General features: G+C 47.5%; 3 protein-coding genes across 7 annotated transcripts in view; 1 reads left to right on the top strand and 2 right to left on the bottom strand.

Annotated features, from left to right (window-relative positions):
* Positions 1-19,269, bottom strand: part of Iqgap3 (IQ motif containing GTPase activating protein 3) — an 83,873-nt gene extending 64,604 nt beyond the window's left edge. The window contains exon 1 of the mRNA XM_036190233.1: positions 19,212-19,269. The gene's annotated coding sequence lies outside the window, so the exon portion shown is untranslated. The remainder of the gene's footprint in view (positions 1-19,211) is intronic.
* Positions 5,001-7,057, top strand: Naxe (NAD(P)HX epimerase). 2 transcript variants are annotated; one of them, XM_036190238.1, is made up of 6 exons: positions 5,001-5,200; positions 5,289-5,397; positions 5,501-5,611; positions 5,695-5,808; positions 6,418-6,565; positions 6,802-7,057. In XM_036190238.1, exons 1-6 carry the CDS (start codon positions 5,037-5,039, stop codon positions 7,002-7,004), a joined length of 849 nt encoding a protein of 282 aa, XP_036046131.1. In that variant the 5' UTR covers positions 5,001-5,036; the 3' UTR covers positions 7,005-7,057. The 2 variants fall into 2 exon arrangements, with proteins under 2 accessions (XP_036046131.1, XP_036046132.1); XM_036190239.1 differs by lacking the exon at positions 5,695-5,808.
* Positions 7,352-19,277, bottom strand: Gpatch4 (G-patch domain containing 4). Of its 4 annotated transcripts, none has more exons than XM_036190234.1 (9): positions 19,212-19,277; positions 17,934-17,999; positions 12,102-12,238; positions 11,628-11,701; positions 11,440-11,532; positions 11,265-11,351; positions 8,938-9,029; positions 8,625-8,675; positions 7,352-8,435 (listed from the first exon to the last, which is right to left on the bottom strand). In XM_036190234.1, the coding sequence occupies exons 3-9, from the start codon at positions 12,178-12,180 to the stop codon at positions 7,664-7,666; spliced, it is 1,248 nt and encodes a 415-aa protein (XP_036046127.1). In that variant the 5' UTR covers positions 12,181-12,238; positions 17,934-17,999; positions 19,212-19,277; the 3' UTR covers positions 7,352-7,663. The 4 variants fall into 4 exon arrangements, with proteins under 4 accessions (XP_036046127.1, XP_036046130.1, XP_036046128.1 ...); XM_036190237.1 differs by lacking the exon at positions 17,934-17,999 and adding an exon at positions 15,577-15,661 and having other exon boundaries at positions 19,212-19,261; XM_036190235.1 differs by lacking the exon at positions 17,934-17,999 and having other exon boundaries at positions 19,212-19,273.
* Positions 19,278-19,739: the final 462 nt, after the last annotated feature.

The raw sequence follows: 19,739 nt of genomic DNA, 5'->3' as shown, positions 1-19,739 counted from the left end.
TGTGGCCCTGGATGGTCTGGAACCATCAATGTAGACAAGGCTGGCCTCAAAATCACAGTGACCTGCCTCTGCCTCCTGAGTGCTGGGATTAAAGGTTTGCACCACCATGTCCATCTTTTTTTTTAATTCATATAATATTTTCTGATCATGGTTTCCCATTCCAATTCCCATGTCTTCTTCCAGACCCTTCCCACCCATTCAATTCTGTATCTTCTTTCTCTCTCAGTCAAAAAACAACACACAAATAAATAAAAACAAAAAACCACGCATGCACACAAGCCCCATAAAAACACAAAATTGGAAACCATAATTTATAAGCAAAAGACAAGTAAGGTGAAAAAGTGTCCAAACAAAGCAATGTAAGACAGAAAGTCTACAAAAACAGCACTGAGTTCATTTTGTGTTGGCCATCTACTGCTGGGCATAAGGCCTGCCATTAATAAATCCAGTGAGATTCCACTGGAGAAAACTAATTTTTCTTTGCAAGTGTGGGAGCCCACAGAGGTTTCCTAGTGAGATCTGAGCTTGCTTTCCCCAATAGGACTGCATAAAAGGATAATTGGACCATGGGCTTGGGTACCAGGTGTTTGGAAGGGTCTACAATTGGCTTTATCTCACAAGGGGAAAGTCTTTTGCCTTGCCCCTTGGCATTGTTATAAAAATCCCTTTTGAATAAAGTTCTGGGCCATTGGGTATTGACCCAGGTCCTCCTGAAGCTATGCTGTGTTTCTGTCTTTCCTCTCATTGGGTAGGCATATCATTCTATCTACAAGTTCCTTATTCCTCTCTCCTCCCCCATAGGAACCCTGGAAAAGGTGGGAGCTGGTCCCCCACATGCAAGTAGTCGTCAATTGGAGATAACATCTTGATTAGGGATGGGAGATCATGTCCACTTCCCCTTCTCAGCACTGGGGCCCTATCTGACTTGAACCTGTGCTGCACACTACCAGTCTCTGAGTTCACATGTGTATTAGTCCTGCTACATCAGAAAGACACTGTTTTCCTTGGTGTCCTCCATCAACTCTGGCTCTTACCATCTTTCTGCCTCTTCTGCATAGGCCCTGAGGAGGGGGAGTTGATGAAGACATCCTATTTAGGACTGAGTGTTCCAATGTCTCCCATCTACCACAAAAGGAGAAGCTTCTCTGATGATGACTGAGCAAGACACTGATCTATGGCGATAGCAGAATGTCATTAGGAGTCATCTTATTATTGTATTCCTTAAACAGTATGATAGTATTTGGTTTTCACCTACAGCCATGGCCTATCTAGTCTCAGTTTCTTGGTCTGAGCAGTGTCAGACATAGGTTCCATCTCATGAATTGGGCCTTAAATTCAATCAGATAGTGGTTGGTTACTCCCACAATGTTTATACCACTATGACGTCAGAGTACCATGCAGGCAGTACCAGCACTGTAGATGGATGGTTTTGTAACTGATTTTTGGTGGTTATCTTTCTTCTCTGGTAGCATACAGAGTACCTCCTAGTACCATGAACACTAGTCAGTAGGAGTGAATGCTCTACGGAGGCACCTAGCATCTAGTTCAGCTTCTCTGTGTTCAAAGAAATATGTAAATGTTGTGCATTGTGGGATGTTCTGTATGTTAAATGTGTTGTTCTGATTGGTTAGTAAATAAAACACTGATTGGCCAGTAGCCAGGCAGGAAGTATAGGTGGGACAAGCAGAGAAGGGAATTGGGGGAAGTGGAAGGCTGAGGAGGGAGATACTGCCAGCCACCACCATGACAAGAGAGATGTAAGGTACCGGTAAGCCATGAGCCACGTTGCAAAGTATAGATTAATAGAACTGGGTTAATTTAAGATAAAAAAGGTAAGATAACAAGAAGCTTGCCACAGCCATACAGTTTATAAGTGTAATAAGCGTCTGAGTGATTATTTTATACGTGGGTTGTGGGACTGTGAGGGCTTGGCAGGGAAATGGAGGAAAACTCCAGCTACAGTTATGTTCAGCAATAGGTCCTTACATCAGTTTGTGGAGAGCAACAAATATCCTTGACGAAAATCCAGGTTGTTTGGGGGGTTCCATGGGCTTTGGCCAACAAGTCAGTTAGATGTAACCCACTCCTGGTGCTGAAGGTTTCAATTGGTGGTAAAAGGTGTCTGGCTGGGGCCTTGTCTCTCCTTCTATTTGGTGATTCCATTTAGATTTCTTTCATATATGTATGTATTTAAGAAGCTTCTGCTCTCATTGGGTTCCATATGACAACTCAAGTGACCCCTGGGGTTAGCTGTCCCCCCCTATAGTCTCTCCCTTCCTCTCTCCTACTGCTTAATCCTCCTGTTCCTGCCCCGCCCCCAGTCTCTCTCTCTCTCTCTCTCTCTCTGGTTTTTCGAGACAGGGTTTCTCTGTGTAGCTTTGCACCTTTCCTGGAAACCCACTCTATATTCCTGGCTGTCCTCGAACTCACAGAGATCCACCTGGCTCTGCCTCCTGAGTGCTGGGACTAAAGGCGTGAGCCACCACTGCCCGGCCAGTCTCTCTCTCCCTATATATTCTATTCCTCCTTCCTTGGGAGATCCTTCCAAGAAGAACCTCCCCTCCCACCTAGTTGCTTACTCTATGCCTAACCTCTGTGGTTATACTGATATACTTATTGAAGGCTTAAAAGCTAACACCCACATGTAAGAGAACACGTATGTGGTGGTTTGAAAGAAAATGGCCCCCAAAGGGAGTGGCACTATTAGGAGGTGTGGACTTGTTGGGGGAGGTGTGTCACTGTGGGGCAGGCTTTGAGGGCTCTTTCTCAAGCTTCCCTCAGTTTGTCAGTCAGTCAACTTCCTGTCGCCTGCAAGATGTAGCATTCTTAGCTCAAGCTCCATGATGCTATGCTCTCCTTCATGATCATAATGGACAGAACCTCTGAAACTGTAAATGAGCCACCTTCAATTAAATGTTTTCTTTATAAGAATTGCAGTGGTCATGGTGTCTTGTTGGTTGTTTTTGCTCTTTTTTAGGGGGCCCACCACCCAGCTCTCACATAAATCACACACGGAGGCTTATTCTTAATTATAAATGCCGGCCTTAGCTTGGCTTGTTGCTAGCCAGCTTGTCTTCACTTTAAACTATCCTGTTTATCTCTTGCCACTCGACTTTTATCTTCTCTGTTCCTGTATACATTTCATTATTTCTTACTCCACAGTTGGCTGTGTAGCTGGGTGACTGGCCTTGAGGTCCTCCTCCCCTGGTTCTCTCATCTTCTCCCTTTCTCCTGGATTGCTCCTATTTCTTCTCCCTGCCTGCCAGCCCCGCCTGTCCTTCCTCCTGCTTCGCCATTGGCTGTTCAGCTCTTTATTAGACCACCAAGTGTTTTAGACAGGCAAAGTAACACAGCTTCACAGAGTTAAACAAATGCCACATTAACAAAAGTAATACACCTAAAAATAATATTCTCCAACAGTGTCTCCTGACAGAAACAGTAAACCCTAACTAAGACAACATACCTAAGACGACATACCTAAGAAGACAACATACCATGTTCGGTTTTTGGGGGTCTGGGTTACCTCACTCAGGGTGATTCTTTTCTATTTCTGTCCAATTACCTTCAATTTTCATATTTTAAACAGCTGAATAATATTCCATTGTGTAAATGTACACTTTCACTATCCATTCATCTGTTGATGGACATCTAGGCTCTTTCCATTTTTTGGCTATTATGAGTAAAGCAGTAATGAACATAGATGAGCAAGTGTCTCTGTAGCAGGATGTAGAGTCCTTTGGTATATACCTGAGAGAAGGGTTAAGCTGTGATTTACGTGTTTCTGTAACTGGTGAATACAGGATAAGTCTTCCATATAGACTGTAGGTCCACCTGATGAGACCCCTGCTCCCAACATCACTTTCACTGGGCAGGTCACGCTTTCTTACCTTTGGAATGGGAATAATAGGTTTGCTGTGAAATGAGGTGGTTCATGTTAGCACCTGGCATGTGTAAGTGGCCAACATGCTAGACTATGTCAAATAAACACGTTTCATGTTGCATTTTCAAAATGAGTCTTCAGAATCACCAAACTTCAAGCCAGTCATAGTGACCCAGACCCAGAATCTCAGCACATGGTAGGTGAAGTCAGGAGGGTCAGGAATTTAAGGCCATTTTTGGCAGCATCAGTTCAAGGACAGCTTAGGCCACATGATACAGCTTGTAGCTCCAGAGGATGTGACTTGTGGGCCCCTAAGCTCATGTGCACAGACCCACACTCAGAAACACTCGGGGGGGGGGGGAACAAAACAAAACAAAAACAAACAAACAAAAACCCAAACGACTAACAACCAAAGACCAAATTAATTTTCTTCGGCAATTCTGTAAGGAGTGGAGTAACATGTAAAAGTGAGCCCCCTTACATGCTTAGTGAGGTCAGAAGATAAAGCTAGTGAGGTCCTGAATAAGACCTCGGAACCTTGGACTTGAAGTAAAATTAGAAGAGCTATCTAAATCCAGCCACTATCACTTAGAAATTCTATTTCCTACATAAGTAAAATAGGCATGGCAGGGGCCCACAAAACTTCTCGGAGGGCAAGGGCACTGGCTGCCAGGCCTGACAACCTGAGATCGATCCCTGTATCCCACATGGAGGAGAGACCGGACACCCACAAATTGTCCTCTGAACTCTACATGTGCACCAGGGCATGTGCACGCCTCCTCACCTCCACCACCCCCTCGCCACATTTTTAAATGTTTAAAAATAAAAAATAGGCATAGTGGAAGGTCAAAGATATGCCCTAGAAGAGATAATTCTCTTATAATTAAAAAAGAGCTGGGCATGATGGTACATGCGTGTGATCTGAGCCTCCCACAAAGGAGGCTTGAAGGTAGAACTGCTTGAGTTCGAGGCCAGCCTGTGCTACGTAGCAAGCGAAGCCGACTTCTGTATAGAAGTGTGAACTCCTGCAGCGCTGGGGAAAGGCGAGAATGCAAGGCGGAACGGAAGTGCGCGGTACGCGCAGGACTCGGAACCTAAAACTCGTTGCAATCGGCGCTGGGGCGGTCGGGCGGGCGGGCGGCGCTCTGCGTGCCGAATGTCCGGGCTGCGGGCGCTGCTCGGGCTCGGGCTGCTGGTTGCCGGCTCGCGCCTGCCCCGGGTCGCAAGCCGGCAGAGCGTGTGCCGTGCAGGGCCTACGTGGTGGGGAACGCAGCGCCGGGGCTCGGAGACCATGGCGAGCACGCCGGTGAAGCTCCTGAGGTACGGCCGCGCTCTCCCGCGGGGGCGGGGCGGGGCAGGCCGCGCCCCCGGCACCCAGGTGGCGGACTCAGGCCAGGGCTTCCCCCAGCCAGGAGGAGGCGCGGGCCGTGGACGAGGAGCTCTTTAACGAATACCAGTTCAGCGTGGATCAACTCATGGAGCTGGCCGGGCTGAGCTGTGCCACGGCCATCGCCAAGGTAGGTGGCGCGGTGCAGAGCCTTGGTGGGGAACGGGCGGGGAAGCCTCCCGCGGTGGAGCAGACAGCAGTGACTGCCAGACCCTTTGCGCCTCTGCCTTCAGGCGTATCCCCCCACGTCCATGTCCAGGAGCCCCCCTACCGTCTTGGTCATCTGTGGCCCCGGGAATAACGGAGGGGACGGCCTGGTCTGCGCGCGACACCTCAAACTTTTTGTGAGTATGTGAACCGAGGCTTCTTGGGAAGGTACATGGAGTTTGGGAGCAGAAATTGAACGGCTACTTTCCTTTTCAATTAGGGTTACCAGCCAACTATCTATTACCCCAAAAGACCTAACAAACCACTCTTCACTGGGCTAGTGACTCAATGTCAGAAAATGGACATTCCTTTCCTTAGTGAAATGCCCCCAGAGGTAGGTGGCTTGATCCTTCATCTCCCCAGTAAGTACTGCCTCTGCCCTTCCCTTCATGTTTTCAGACCAAGCTAGCCTGCCTCCTGTCTGCCTGCCATAAAAGCTGCTCTCTGAATAGCAGTGGTACAGGAGCTCCTCCACATTGAGTGCTTCACGGCTTCCCAACACAGCTCTAGGCACCCCTATTCTGCAGACACCTGTCTCCCCCAACATGCATTTAACACTCATCTGGTCCTCAGAGAGACCCTAACCCTTTACTGTAGACGCACGGATTTGGGGGTGGGAAATCTGAAATTTAAAAAGAGAATTAACTTATTCTATAGATGAATGCAGAGAAATGGTTTGCCCCAAATCACAGAATTGGAGCAAGGCAAAGCTAAGACAGAATTGGTCCTTTCTGGCTTTCAGTCTCAGGCTCCTCTACACGGTCAGTCCCTTTCTCCTTTCTCCGCAGTGGCAGCAAGGTGGGCAGGCAGGCACTCAGAAAAGGAATGACCTTACTCTGTACCTTAGGAAGCAATTATATCCATGCCTCTGTGGTCTGTGGGTGCAGGGACAGCCCTCCCTATGTGACAGCAGTTCCTGACATTCTTCCTGCTCCCCCCACAGCCCATGATGGTGGATGAGCTATATGAGCTGGTAGTGGATGCCATCTTTGGCTTCAGCTTCAAGGGTGACGTTCGGGAACCGTTCCACAGCATCCTGAGTGTCCTGAGTGGACTTACCGTGCCCATTGCTAGCATCGACATTCCCTCAGGTGCTGGGACCCAGATGGTTGGGGGACTCGAACCCAGGGGACTGGATTCTTGATCCACAGTATAGACCAGGTCTAAACTAATCTGAATGTACCTTTCCATGGCCCACACTAGGGCTGGGGAGCGAGGTTCATGTTGGCCCTGTGGGAAAACCTGAGCCTGACAGTACTGGGACTGAGCTTCCTTCTTCTCTAGGACTGGGCCTTCTGTACTTCCTCATACTACTTTCTCTCTTCAGGATGGGATGTAGAGAAGGGAAACCCGGGAGGAATCCAACCAGACTTACTCATCTCACTGACAGCACCCAAGAAGTCTGCAGCCCAGTTTACTGGCCGATATCATTACCTGGGGGGTCGTTTTGTACCACCTGCTCTAGAAAAGAAGTACCAGCTGAATCTGCCATCCTACCCTGACACAGAGTGTGTCTACCGTCTACAGTAAGAGAGGTGGGCGGGCAGGTTTCTAATAAAGACTTGGTACCTTCTCTCTGCAAACTGGAATTTTCTGGCCTTAATTATCAGTGGGTTACACTTTCTTTGGGGAAACAGACGAGGCATTTGTAAGCAATGGGAAATAACTCCATCGCTACATCAGGTATGATAGATAGCCTTTATCTAGGAATGCTTCCTTATTGTGATAGAGACACAGAGAGGTAGATGGTACCTCCAAACAAACTCAGCTTAATCTTCACAGTATTTAAAAATGAAGACATGCGGGTATGGTAATACAGGCCTTTTATTCCAGCACTCTTGAGGAACAGGCAGGTGGATCTCTGAGTTCTAGGAAAACTAGAGCCATATTAGAGAAATCCTGTCTCAAGAAACCAGACAAAAGTCTTTTCACGTAAGTACATTTTCAGACTTAGCAGACACGTCTTCAAATGAAGGCTCCTCTGCCCCGATGCCTCTTCCACCATCCTTTAGCTAGCGAGCTGCTAGGCACACCAGGGCTATACATTTTGAACGGGGGACGTTCACCCCCTCAGCTAGCATTGAATGCTTTGGCTCTCCTCAGCAGACTGGTGCTCCTGAGCTACTTGCAGAGTGGTCTGAAGAAACCCTGCCCAAACCCAGGCTGCCCCGGAAAAGGAATCAGCAGAGCTACACTGTAGGGCTTCTGTCCCTCTTCCGCTTCTTCTTTGTGGCTCTCTCCTTTGGTGTGGCTGGCTTCTCTCGCCCTTCATTCTCAGCTTCCCCGGTCCTGCCATCATCACCCTTATTGCTTACATCCAAGACCGCCTCCTCACGACACTGCTGTCTTTTCTTCTTGCCTCGTCTGACCCTTCTCTCTCCTTCCATTAGGCCCTCCTTCCCTTCTTCATCTTGGGTGTCCAAGTCCTCCCCACACTGCCATGGCTTCTTGCTGCTTCTCCACGGGTCTGTGCCTGCTCCACTGTCCACTGCCTTTGGCCTGCCTGTCACATCTCTGCCTCCTTTATCACAGACTTGCATCCTCCCCTCTTCTTCAGGGTGTCGCCTCCTCTTTTTCTTCCTTTTCCTAGGAGACTGATCCGATTGCTCTGTGCTCAGTTCTCCAGGTCCACTTGCTCCTTCAGCCTCTTCCTCCCTACTTCCTCCAGCCATTCCCTCTCTCTCATCTTTCTGTTTCCTCCTCTTCTTCTTCCTGCTTTTCCTAACGTTCTGGTCAGTGTGTTCTAAGAGCTCCTCGTCTACGTTCTTTTCAGTTGTTGCAGCCTCTTCCTCCTCCTCCTCCTGCTTCCTCTTCTTTTTCTTTTTTTTGGAGGGCTCCCTCTCAGTCTGTGGTTGAGAGGTGCCCACATCCTTTGCGCCTTTGAGCCGAGCCAGGAAGGCCTGCTCTTGGGCCTCCAGGCGAGCAAGCTTAGCCTTCATTGTGATTCCAACCCGGGCAGCCCTAAGAGATGGGTCCAAATCAGTACGGGTATTACACAGAAAGCTGGGGCTAGAGGGAGGGAGCTGCCTGACTTCACCCATAAGTGTCAACAGCAGGATTACCCCTGGAATAATGAAAACAAGTGGGAGCGGCACAGACTGTTCTAAAGCATAGGCAGAAAAGGAGACCCAGAAAGCGACCACAACTTACTTGTGTGCTGTTCGCCCCTCACAAGCTTTGAGTAGCATCTCATCAGTCAGACTGTAAGGGCAGATGACAAGTCACAGATGGTGAAAAGGCTTGATCCTTTTTTTTTTTTTCTGTCTAAAAACGTACATCTTCACTATTTCTTGTTCATAACCTGGCACTTTTTGAAGTTCTAAGAATATAAAGATTAACAGGATCTAATTAATTCTACAACACCCTCTGAAGAGCCCAGTCAGGCATTAGGTTTCCTTGTTCATTCTCTTACGATCCCAAGGCATCTCCTCCCACATGCCCTCACTTCAGAATAAAGTCTCACATCTTCGGAGGCGTGGGCTCATGATCGTCATCATCACTGCTGTTCTCCAAGTCTCTGTCTGGCTTCTCTTTGCCTGAGGTTAGTGTGGCTGTCTAGAGGAAAAGGATCGCGGAGATGGATAAAGCCAACCCAACACCATTACCAACTCTCCTCCCTTTCAGAAGCCCCAGGAACTCACTGCCCAAGGCATGAATCTGACAGCCTTCGCCACGGTCCCTCCCAGAGCCCTGCAGCCTGCATATTTCAGTTTGGGCAGGAGATGGGCCAGTTAGTGGGAGTGGGGCAGCCAGGGCTTCTCTGGCCCACAGCGGCTGATTGTAGAACAAGTAGGGAAAAGGGTTCTGAGTCAAGTTCTCGTAGTGGAGCGGCGTCAGTAATGACAATGAAGGCCGAGCTCCTAGTCCCAGTGTCTGCTCAGATGAGCAGAACGCAGGGTAGAGGAGAAGGACAGACTGAGAAATGGGACCAGGTGGGGAGACAGCCACACTTGCCATGCAAGCAGGAGAACCTCAGTGCGGATCTCCAGCACCACGTAAATGTTGGGCAGGCATGGCTACCCACCTGCAGTCCTAGCAGTGCAAGAGGTGGAGAGGGAAGCAAGCTAGCCAGGTAACTAAACTAGACAAACTGGCGAGTGGATTCAAGTGAGAGACCCTAGTTCAGTATATAAGGTGGAGAGGAAGAAAGATACCTAATGTCAACCTCTGGCCTCTATATGCATACACCTGCATGAGCATCTGCACACATGTGTACCATATATATGAACATGTGTACACGCACACACAAAAAAATGAGATGGGTCCAGTCCAGATGTAATTACATGGGCAGTTAGGATGAATTCTGCCTTTCCAACAGATAACTCAGGCCAGGGTTTGGGAGTGGTTTCTAGAAAGTGTTTATATATAATCTCAATCTGAAAGTCAAGAAATGGTTGGCAGGTAAAGGGCAGATGGGAAATGGGAAAGCACAGCCTTTTTTTTTTTAAGATTTATTTTTTACGGATACAGTGTTCTGCGTGCATGTATGGCTGCATTCTGGAAGAGGGCGTCAGATCTCATTATAGATGGCTGTGAGCCACCATGTGGTTGCTGGGAATTGAACTCAGAACCTCTGGAAAAGCAGTCAGTGCTCTTAACCTCTGAGCCATCTCTCCAGCCCAGAACACAGCTTCTTGAAGGAGAAGAAACTGACCTGCTTCTGTCCCAGAGAGAACAGGTAGAAGCGAGACAAGAAGCTTAAAGGACCATGGAAGCCAATCTTATTAAAAATTGGGGGGGGGGGGCACACAGTAGTACTGCACGCCTTTAATCCCAGCACTTGGGAGGCAGAGCCATGTGGGTCTCTGTGAGTTCAAGGCCACATTGGAAACAGCCAGGCATGGTGCCACCCCAGGGAGTGGGGGCAGAAAGAGAAAGATTATATAACGTGTAAAGACCAGAAACTAGAAGCATTTGGCTGGTTCAGCATTTGGCTGGTTAAGCATTCAGACTTTTGAGCAGCAGTTCAGCTGAGTTCCATTTGGATGAGGACTCAGAAGCTTCCAGTCTGAGGAAACAAGACCATCTGAGGAACTGACGAGGTGAGATGGCTGTGGCTTGTTCTGTGTCTCTGATCTTCCAGCGTTCACCCCAATACCTGGCCTCAGGTTTGATTTTATTAAAAGACCATTTAATATTCCTGCTACAAGAATCCATCTCGGAAAACAAAAACAAAAAGGATCATGATATAATTTGTTTCAGAGAGAAGCCTATGGGTGTTTTGTAGAAGGTCAGCTGACTAGGGTGGAGAATGAGAGCAGAGACAAAGAGTTTCTGAGAGAGGCAAGGACTGCCTGAACTAAAATAGTAGATGCCAACAAACGGAGGAACTGGGAAGGATTGCTAGGTAAACTTTCTGTGCTAGAGTGGAAGAAGCTGAAAGCCTGGGCTCTATTCTTTTACCTGTACTAGCCAGCTGTGGGTTCTTTAGTAGTCCGTTTTTCACCCTTTTGTTCACATATGTAAAGACAGACCAGGTGACCTCTCAGGACTCTTCTGGCTTCTAAATCTTCTTGAATTAGACACCAACACATCTCACCAGCAGCTCCTATCTAAATGATGGCCCCCTGCCACTGTTCAGTGCTGCCTCCCCAGCAGACAGTAGGGTCCCTGGAACCTTCACATCGCAATTCTGGATGGAGGCATGGGCCTTAGTTTAAGCACAGCACAGTTGGACACAGGATCTCCATGTGCTAGGATATCCTGAGAATTAGTTGGGCACACAAGGCAATTGATCAGGACCTGGGGAAATAAGGGAGCAATAAAGGGCTGGATCTCTCACTCTGGTACCTTCACAAACTTCTGATACAGCAAACTGGGCTTGGTGTGATTACGCCGGGTGGTCTCCTTGGAAAGGCGCCTTATCTGCACTCCGTCCTGTTGGATAGCATGGGTGAGAAAGCTGGACCTCCCTGCCCTATCCCAGACAGACACTCACTCATCAATCTACATGACAAGCTCATACCTTCCCTGTGTCCACTACCAAGCTGGCTGCAGTCTTGTTGAAGAGATCACTCCACCAGTGGTTTGTAAACTCCTTGGCAGGGTCGTGTCCCACCTCCAGGTAAGTGAGAAATGAAAGTCACGGTCTAAGCACCGCCCACGGCCCCCACGGGCTCTCTCCCACTCATGCCGGTCACTTCCCAGGCTTACCCCATGGGTATCTTGCTTCAGTGTCACCTTGAGGGCCTGAGTGATGCCATTCTCTCTCCGGCCCAGGCCCTTGCCTGTAGAGGACAGGGAGTGATTTATTTTGTAGCCTGCCCTGAGCCCTCACCAAGTCTTCCTGGGCTAACTGCCATTTCTTTCAGTGATCACTGGGTAGACCATGTACCTTTCAGAAATCTACCTCACTCCATTCTTTCTAGTACTGCTCCACAAGTCTGACCCAGAATGATCTTTTTTTTGTCTCATTTCCTCCTGACTGCCTCCTCCAGTCTGCCCAACTACTTGTCCCTCATTATCCTCCATTATCCAAGAATGAGAATTCACCCATTCTTCCCTTTTCCAGATAGAGCAGAAATTTATGCTTCTGAAGTTTTCCCTTTAAACTAGTTTCTCCTCTGGTTGAACTGACACAGGGTAGAGGAAGAGGGGATTGTGAGGGTATGGAGGACCCCAGAACACCTTGAGTCCATCCATGTTTCAGCAGCTGCTCTTCAGCAAACTTCATCCCACGACTCTTAACCTCTGGGGTGACACTCATGGTGGGCAGAGAGGCTCTGTCCTCAGGTTCTCACCAGGGAAGAAGATGTGGCATCATCCTTTGAATAGGGAAAGGAAGGACCGGAGATGCACCTTAGACAGCAGAGTGCCTGTGTAGTACACATAAAGCCCCAGTTTCAACCCCCAGCATCATGGAGCACATGTATAATCCTAGCATTGGAACGTGGAGACAAGAGGATCAGAAGTTCTATCATTCGCAACTGTAAAGAAAGGTTGAAGCCAGTCTGTGCTATATGAGATCCTAAGTGAGTGAAAAAGAAAAGGGAGGTAGTGTGGATCTATCTTAGTAGGCAGAATGCTTGCCCAGCCTGCATGAGGCCCTGGGTTCAATCCCCAGCACCGTTCACTGGCCTTGGCTCCTAGAGTATAGGAAGTTATGGCTAGAGAGATAGATCAGTGGGTAAAGATGCTTCCTGCCAAACCCATGACCTGTGTTTGATCCTAGAGACCTACTTAGTGGAAGGAGAGAACTGACTTCCATGGGCTGTCTTTAGACCTCCATACCCATGCATGAGCGAGCGCGCGTGCGCGCGCACACACAAATGTAAACTATCATGAGTAGCTTGCTAGAGGTCACACAACTAACATGGAGAACTTAAACCAGGAAGCCTGTCTGCAGCATCTGTACGATCTCCCCAAATATATTACCACGAAAAAAAAAGCTATGAGGTATCTAGTAACTTGAGCTAGCAACTGTTATTTAAGAGAGCCTACCATCTGGCCGGGTGGTGGTGGTGGCGGCCCACACCTGTAATCCCAGCACTCAGGAGGCAGAGGCAGGTGGATCTCTGTGAGTTCGAGGCCAGCCTGGTCTACAGAGCTAGTCCAGGACAACCTCCAAAGCTACAGAGAAACCTTGTCTCAAAAAACAAAAACAAAAACAACAACAACAACAACAAAAAGCCTACTATCTATGGTGCAGCATTTGTACTGTCTTGATGTGGGAACCAACCTTCCTCCCACATTACTGCTGTGGGATGTCCTGTACACTGTGAATATGTGATTCTCTCATTGGTTGGTCATACATTTGTTTTGGTCTATAGCCAGACAGAATAAGGCTGGCCTGAAAGCCAAACTGAGAATGATGGGAATAAGGAGGGTGGAGTCAGAGAGTCACCCTCCAGATACAGAGGAAGCATGATGAGAATTCCCTATTAAGAAAAGGTAATGCCGGGTGGTGGTGGCGCAAGCCTGTCATCCCAGCACTCGGGAGGCAGAGGCAGGTGGATCTCTGTGAGTTCAAGGCCAGCCTGGTCTACAAAGCGAGTCCAGGACAGCCTCCAAAGCTACAGAGAAACCCTGTCTCGAAAAACCAAAAAAGAAAAGGTAACAAGCCACATGACTAAACACACATAAGAATTATGGGTTAATTTAAGTGTAAGAAATAGTAACAAGCCTGAGCTAATGGCCAAGCATTTATAAATATTAAGCCTCTGAGTGATTATTTGGAAGCAGCTGTGGAACGGAGCAGGACAGAGGAAAGCCTCCGTTTACACATTACTGGTTTAGTTCAGGTTTCAAAAGCTTCCCTTTAAACTGTCCAGCTTAGGAAGGGGATGCTAACTGAACACTAAAGAAACAAAGATGGGTATTCTTATTGTTCGTTTTTTGCTCTTTTTTTTTATAAAAGATTTATTTATTTATTATGTATACAGAAGAGGGTGCCAGATCTCATTATAGATGGTTGTGAGCCACCATGTGGTTGCTGGGAATTGAACTCAGGATCTCTGGAAGAACAGTCGGTGCTCTTAACCTCTGAGCCACCTCTCTAGCCCTGTTTTTTACTCTTTTGGGGGGCCTGCCACCCAGCTCCCAAATAAATCACACACAGAGGCTTTTTCTTACTTATAAATGCCCAGCCTTAGTTTGGCTTGTTTCTTGCCAGCTTTTCTTAAATTATCCTCTGGGCTTTTCCTGTTCTCTTACATCTGTAAATCTTACTCTTACTCCATGGCTTGCTATGTAGCTGGGTATCTCCCTGGAGTCCTCCTCCTTTGGCTACCTCTTTCTTTCCTCCAAGATTTCTCCTATATATTCTCTCTGCCTGCCAGCCCCAACTATACTTTCTCCTCCTCGCTATTATTGGCTGTTCAGCTCTTTATTAGAACATCAGGTGTTTTAGACAGGCACAGTAACACAGCCTCACAGAGTTAAACAAATAAGACATAAACAAAAGTAACACTCCTTAAAATAACATTCTACAACATGGTGTCATACACTATCACCTCATTTATCATATCAAATCACCTCATTCTACTTCGTAGATAGTCCTGTTCAATAGGTAGTATCCTCATCCTACAAGTAAGAAAAAAAGGACCCGGGTTTCAGGCAATTTGAACACTAGCCCAAATTGCATGATTTAAAGTACTGCATTTCTTTACAGTAACTCACACACACTTCCTTTTGGACCCAACTTGTACGCTAAAGAATGGCATATTCAACTCGTACACTAAATTTGCCTCCAAAACAGTTAAGATGGCACATCACACCGAAAACACAGACTACCAGTGTCAATTTGTGCTAAGATCATTTGTTATAGGCGTAGGAGACCACTGCTTTTTGTTTTTGTTTTGAGACTATGTATCCCTCATTAGCCTGAAACTCTCTATGTAGACCAGGCTGGCCTCAAACTCACAGAGATCTGCTTGCCTACCAAGTGCTGGGAACAATGCTGTACGCCACCACCCTGACTACTGGGGTAAAGCTGGAGCTTCTTAAAAATTATATATTAGGTTTAAGAATGATGAGCAGAATTTCTAGCCAACAGAAGGTGACAGGTAACATCCAGGCACAGGTTGTCCAAGTCTCCCAAGGAATAAACTAGAGAAAGGTGTTTAATAAGTATAAGATGCGGGAGACACCTGAATGTTTCTATCTATAATAGCAAATTGAGAACTTTACAAAGTAGGAGAAAGAAATCCAGGGTCTGATCTGGGCGCTTCCTACTCCTAGTGAGCAGTAGCCTCAGCACCAGATAGTAGGAGCCATGGCTCAAGAGAGAGGCTTGGAAAACCTGCGCCATACTACAGTAGACACTTGAAAGAGCAGAGTGAGACAGAAACCACACAAGAACACCTCAGTGGGTCCTGAGGTGCCAGCAGGCACTGCTAGAACAGCTGTAAACACCATTTCAAAGGGGCTCCTTCTTGTGGATGCACTCTTGGGACACACACACAGTAACACAGCAAGTGACAGAAGAGCTTCCAGACTTCAGGGAAAGGTCTTTGACTCATTAGTCATCGGTGTGGAAACTTGGTGGGACCAGAATCTGCAGGGGAACTTAAACACGCATGTCCAGCAATGCTGATGAAGCAGGAAGCATACAGGGCAGGCCCAGCACTTGCAACTGGGAACCTGAAGGAGGTGTAAACTGTACCTGAGACTTCACCTGTGAAACACCGCCCAGACCATGATTGTAACACTGGCTCCCAAGGGCTGACTTCTGGGATCCTGAAAGGAACCTAAAGAGACTCAAACTCAAGACTGAATCAGGAAGCCAACCAAAGGCCAGACTGCTTTCACACTCTTCCCACTAACATTCCTCTCTCATACCTGGTGTTAATTCAGCCAGCTCTGTCCTGTTCTCCTCTCTCCCAAGTCTCTCCAAGCCTCCCTGTGTTTCAGGCTCCTGGGAGCTGGGACTGTTCTTGGTTGTGATTGTTTTTCTTTTCAGGCAGCCTTACCCCCTGGTAGGGCCTCACTCTAACCCTATCATTCCTTCTTTGATAGGTTTCCTTCCTTCCTCTCTCTCTGCCAACCCAGGACTAAATCACACGTTCTACCCCGAGATTTTCCCCCATGCACACTGTTCCGTCACTTCCTAAAATGATTGGTGCTTCCGTGGCTGTGACTGTACTTCATACGAGGCCTATTCTTTGATGCTGTTTGTGCAGAGAGTATTCTAATTTCAGGGGAGCAATGGGGATCAGGATGGATGTCCTGATCATCAGTCTAGCATGGAAAACAACACTTCAACCCTAGAACAGCCTAGGTCCTCTTGAACACTGTAAACACTTCTGAAAGAATAAAGAAGTTTTAAAAAAACAATTCTTTGAACTTTAATTGTATGTGTGTCTTGCCTGTATGTATGTGTACCATGTGCATACAGTATCCTCAAAAACCAGAAGGGTGTTAGATGCTCTGGAATTGGTATTATAAATGGTGTAAGCCACCATGTGGGTGATGGGAACTAACTCAGGTCCTTTGGAAGAGCAGTGAGTACTCCTAACCCCGACCATCTCTCCAGCCCACTATATAAACTCCACCAATGACCCAACTCTCTGAGGCAGAAATCTCAAGGAACACAAAACACCAAAGCAACATAACTCCTCCAAAACTGAAGATACCAGGATAAAAGGTAAAATGTGGTCAGGAGTTTAGGACAGGACTTTAAAAGCAACACTAGCATGTAAAAAGCCAGGCACAGTGGTGTGCACTTGTAAGGGCAGTGCTGGGAGATGGAGATAGGAAGATCTCCAGGGTTTTATGGCCAGCCAACCTAGCCTAATCAGTTAGAGGCTGTCTCAAAAAACAAGTGATTAATTCCTGAGAAATTCCACCTAAGGTTGACCCCTGACCTCCATATGCATGAACACCCAAACACACGTGTACATGCCCACACATGCATGCATGCACTCACACACACATGAGGAAAAAAAAAAGCCCTAGAGGTTGGAGAGATGGCTCAGTGGTTTTGAGAACTGAGTGCTCTTCCAGGGGACCTGGGTTTGATTCCCAGCAACCACATAGCAGCTCACAACCTTAAGTTCCAGGGTCCCAGGCACCCTTTTCTGGTCTCAAGGAACCCAGGCACACATGTAGCACACAGACATACAAGCAGGCAAAACACCCATACACATAATTTTTTTAAAATAATTTTTAATTATTTTAATTTTATATGCTTTTTTTTTTTTTTTTTTGCCTTCATATATGTCTGTGTGAAGGAATTGGATCTCCTGGAACTGGAGTCACAGTGGTGAGCTGCCATGTGGGTGCTGGGAGTTGAACCCTGGTCCTTTGGAAGAGCAGTCAGTGCTCTTAACTGCTGAGCCATCTCTCCAGCCCCCATAAATTCTTTTTAGATTTATTATTTATTTACTGAATCAAGCCACTAAATCTGTGGTGGTTTTTTACATAGCAATGAAGCTGATGCATGGGATTATGACTGACTAGAGGCTGTTAGAGAAGATGAAGTTACTGATATGTATAAAACGAAAAGTTTAGGAGCCTGGAGAGATGGTTCATTGATTAAGGCACTTGCTGCTCTTGAAGAGAATAGGGGTTTGGGTCCCAGCAAGCACAGGCAGCTTACAACTCCCAATACCCTCTTACAGGCAGCAGCATGGACCAGATGCACATACATGCAAGCAAGCAAAACACTTGTACACATAAAATAAAAAATAAATTATGAAACAGTTCTGGCAGACCTGTGTGGTGATGCACAGGAAACAGAGACCAGCTGATCTCAGTGAGGGAGGCCAGCCCAGCTACATACTGAGTTCCAGGCTGCTAAGGGGGACACAGTGAGAAACTATCTCAAATAAATGAATGTGGTTCTCACAACCAGGCCAGTAAAGGGGGACACAGTGAGAACCTATGTCAAACAAACAAACAAACAAGCAAACAAACAAATAAATTTGTTTCTCAAAACATGACCAGACCTTTGGGGTGAGACGTTTCCCGAGGACCATGAGGTCAAACTCTTTTCTCAGAAATCCTCCCATGTTACTTTACCTCTCCCTGTCTTTCTTATGACTGCACAGACTGTGTGGTTCCCAGGTACCACGAGTGAACACTGCTCTGTGGAGAGAATATACACTGTGTAATCTAGTGTCTAGGAACATTCCCCAACTTCTCCTGCATAGCTAAAAGCCAGCAAAGCTCACAAAACTTTTTTTGGTGGTGGTGGGTGGTGGTTAGCAGGCATCTCAGGTGTAAGGAGCACATTCAGGACAAACCACCTTTCTATCCACCTTTCCACTAGGAAGGATGATCCTATGATACCCAAGTGATACCTGAATCAGAACAGCAACAGAAACACAGAGTGAAGTGATCCTACCCTCACCTCGAGGTGAGAGATCCACCTGCTTCTCTCTTCCGAGTGCTACCTTGCTTCTTGATATGGAAACACAAGTAAAATTTAGATACTGAGGTCACCTTAAAACAACCACCTCTCAGTAGGGCGGTAGTGGCGCAAGCCTTTAATCCCAGCATTCGGGAGGCAGAGCCAGGCAGATCTCTGTGAGTTCGAGGCCAGTCTGAACTATAGAGTGAGATCCAGGACAGGCACCAAATCTACACAGAGAAACCCTGTCTCGAAAAGCCAAAAAGAAAAAAACTACCTACCACCTCTCAAAAATTCTATTTTAACAGTAATAATAATCATACTCCACACTTGTAGTGCATTGACTCAACACCAGCCTGCTATTAACTGCTTCACAGGGATCATCAGTTTATGCCTGACAACAATCTTTATTGGGTATTACCTATCCAAAATTTATGAAGAAGAAATAGGGCACTGGTAACTTTACTCTCTGAAACCAAAATGGCAAGTAGCAGATCCAGGACTGGCAGTGAGGAATCCCAGAAGCCGCTACTTCTGGGCTCTTACAGCGTGTGCTCTCTATAAGATTCTCATTCCTATTCCTCCACACAGTAATTCAAAATCACACTCCCCGGAAGTCGGAGACAAGTTTTATTTCCCAGCCCTTGACAATTACAACAAGAAGGCGTTCAGCGTTTCTGGGTTGAACTGAGTGACACCGTAGAAATCGCTTTCATGCACTTGCAAAGGGCAGGCGTGGCAGCCGCAGCCAGATGTGTGAGGGCTGCCAGCACACTCCGCGGCGCTGTCTCCACTCCAGCCAGTTGCCGGTTTGCAGCCGCCTAGAGGGCCGGCCGCAGCCTTTCCCTCCCGCTATAAACCCAAGCCCCACGGCCGCGGTCAGCAGGGTGGAACTACTGGCGGATCTTCGCCTTTGCTCCCACCCCTGAGGAAAACGAACCCCTTACCTTCAGTCCGCGGTCCTCTCCGTGGAAGCACGTGTCACATCAGACTTGGGTGTCTCCATCTTCCCGGAAGTGCGCTTCGGTCCTTCTAGGACGCGGAAACCATAGAGATGCCATGACGGAGGCAACGCTCCCCGATGGTTGCTACGGTAACTAGGTTCCTGGCTGAGTGCAAGCTTCCCCCTTCTCTCAGTCGCTGGAAGCGGTCTGGGTTCTAACCTCTGTTTCGGGTCCCTCCCGGAGCCAATCGGAAGCACCCTCGTTAGCTCTTAGAGGCTCAGGGGAGGACCGCTCTGTCTCATCTTGAGACTTGCCAGGTCGATGGTTCCGGGAGCTTCCCATACACCCGCAAACCTCGAGAGTCCCGGGAACTCTCCCCAGCTCCTGCAAGACTTGCTCAGGTGGAAGTTATGAGAACTTTCCACAGCCTGGGAGCCCCTGACTCCTAAAATATATACTTGTCTGGAGACGGCCCTCCTACTTTCTAGGCGCTTTTGGTCTATCGGAAACCCAAGGAATGCCTCCAGGTGG

The sequence above is a fragment of the Onychomys torridus genome, chromosome 6 (genome assembly GCF_903995425.1).
Source record: "Onychomys torridus chromosome 6, mOncTor1.1, whole genome shotgun sequence".
Classification (NCBI taxonomy): domain Eukaryota; kingdom Metazoa; phylum Chordata; class Mammalia; order Rodentia; family Cricetidae; genus Onychomys; species Onychomys torridus.
This window is presented reverse-complemented; position numbering and strand designations above follow the sequence as displayed.

What these genes read in the sequence shown, in the direction of transcription:
- Naxe (XM_036190238.1), top strand. Translation starts at nt 5,037, where the DNA reads ATGTCCGGGCTGCGGGCGCTGCTCGGGCTCGGGCTGCTGGTTGCCGGC. An exon ending in GTGCCACGGCCATCGCCAAG is followed by an intron (nt 5,398 to 5,500) that starts GTAGGTGGCGCG and finishes CTCTGCCTTCAG; the next exon opens with GCGTATCCCCCCACGTCCAT. An exon ending in TAGCATCGACATTCCCTCAG is followed by an intron (nt 6,566 to 6,801) that starts GTGCTGGGACCC and finishes TTCTCTCTTCAG; the next exon opens with GATGGGATGTAGAGAAGGGA.
- Gpatch4 (XM_036190234.1), bottom strand. Translation starts at nt 12,180, where the DNA reads ATGAGTGTCACCCCAGAGGTTAAGAGTCGTGGGATGAAGTTTGCTGAA. An exon ending in GAAACATGGATGGACTCAAG is followed by an intron (nt 11,702 to 12,101) that starts GTGTTCTGGGGT and finishes TGTCCTCTACAG; the next exon opens with GCAAGGGCCTGGGCCGGAGA. An exon ending in GAGCCCACGCCTCCGAAGAT is followed by an intron (nt 8,676 to 8,937) that starts GTGAGACTTTAT and finishes CTGCCCTTACAG; the next exon opens with TCTGACTGATGAGATGCTAC.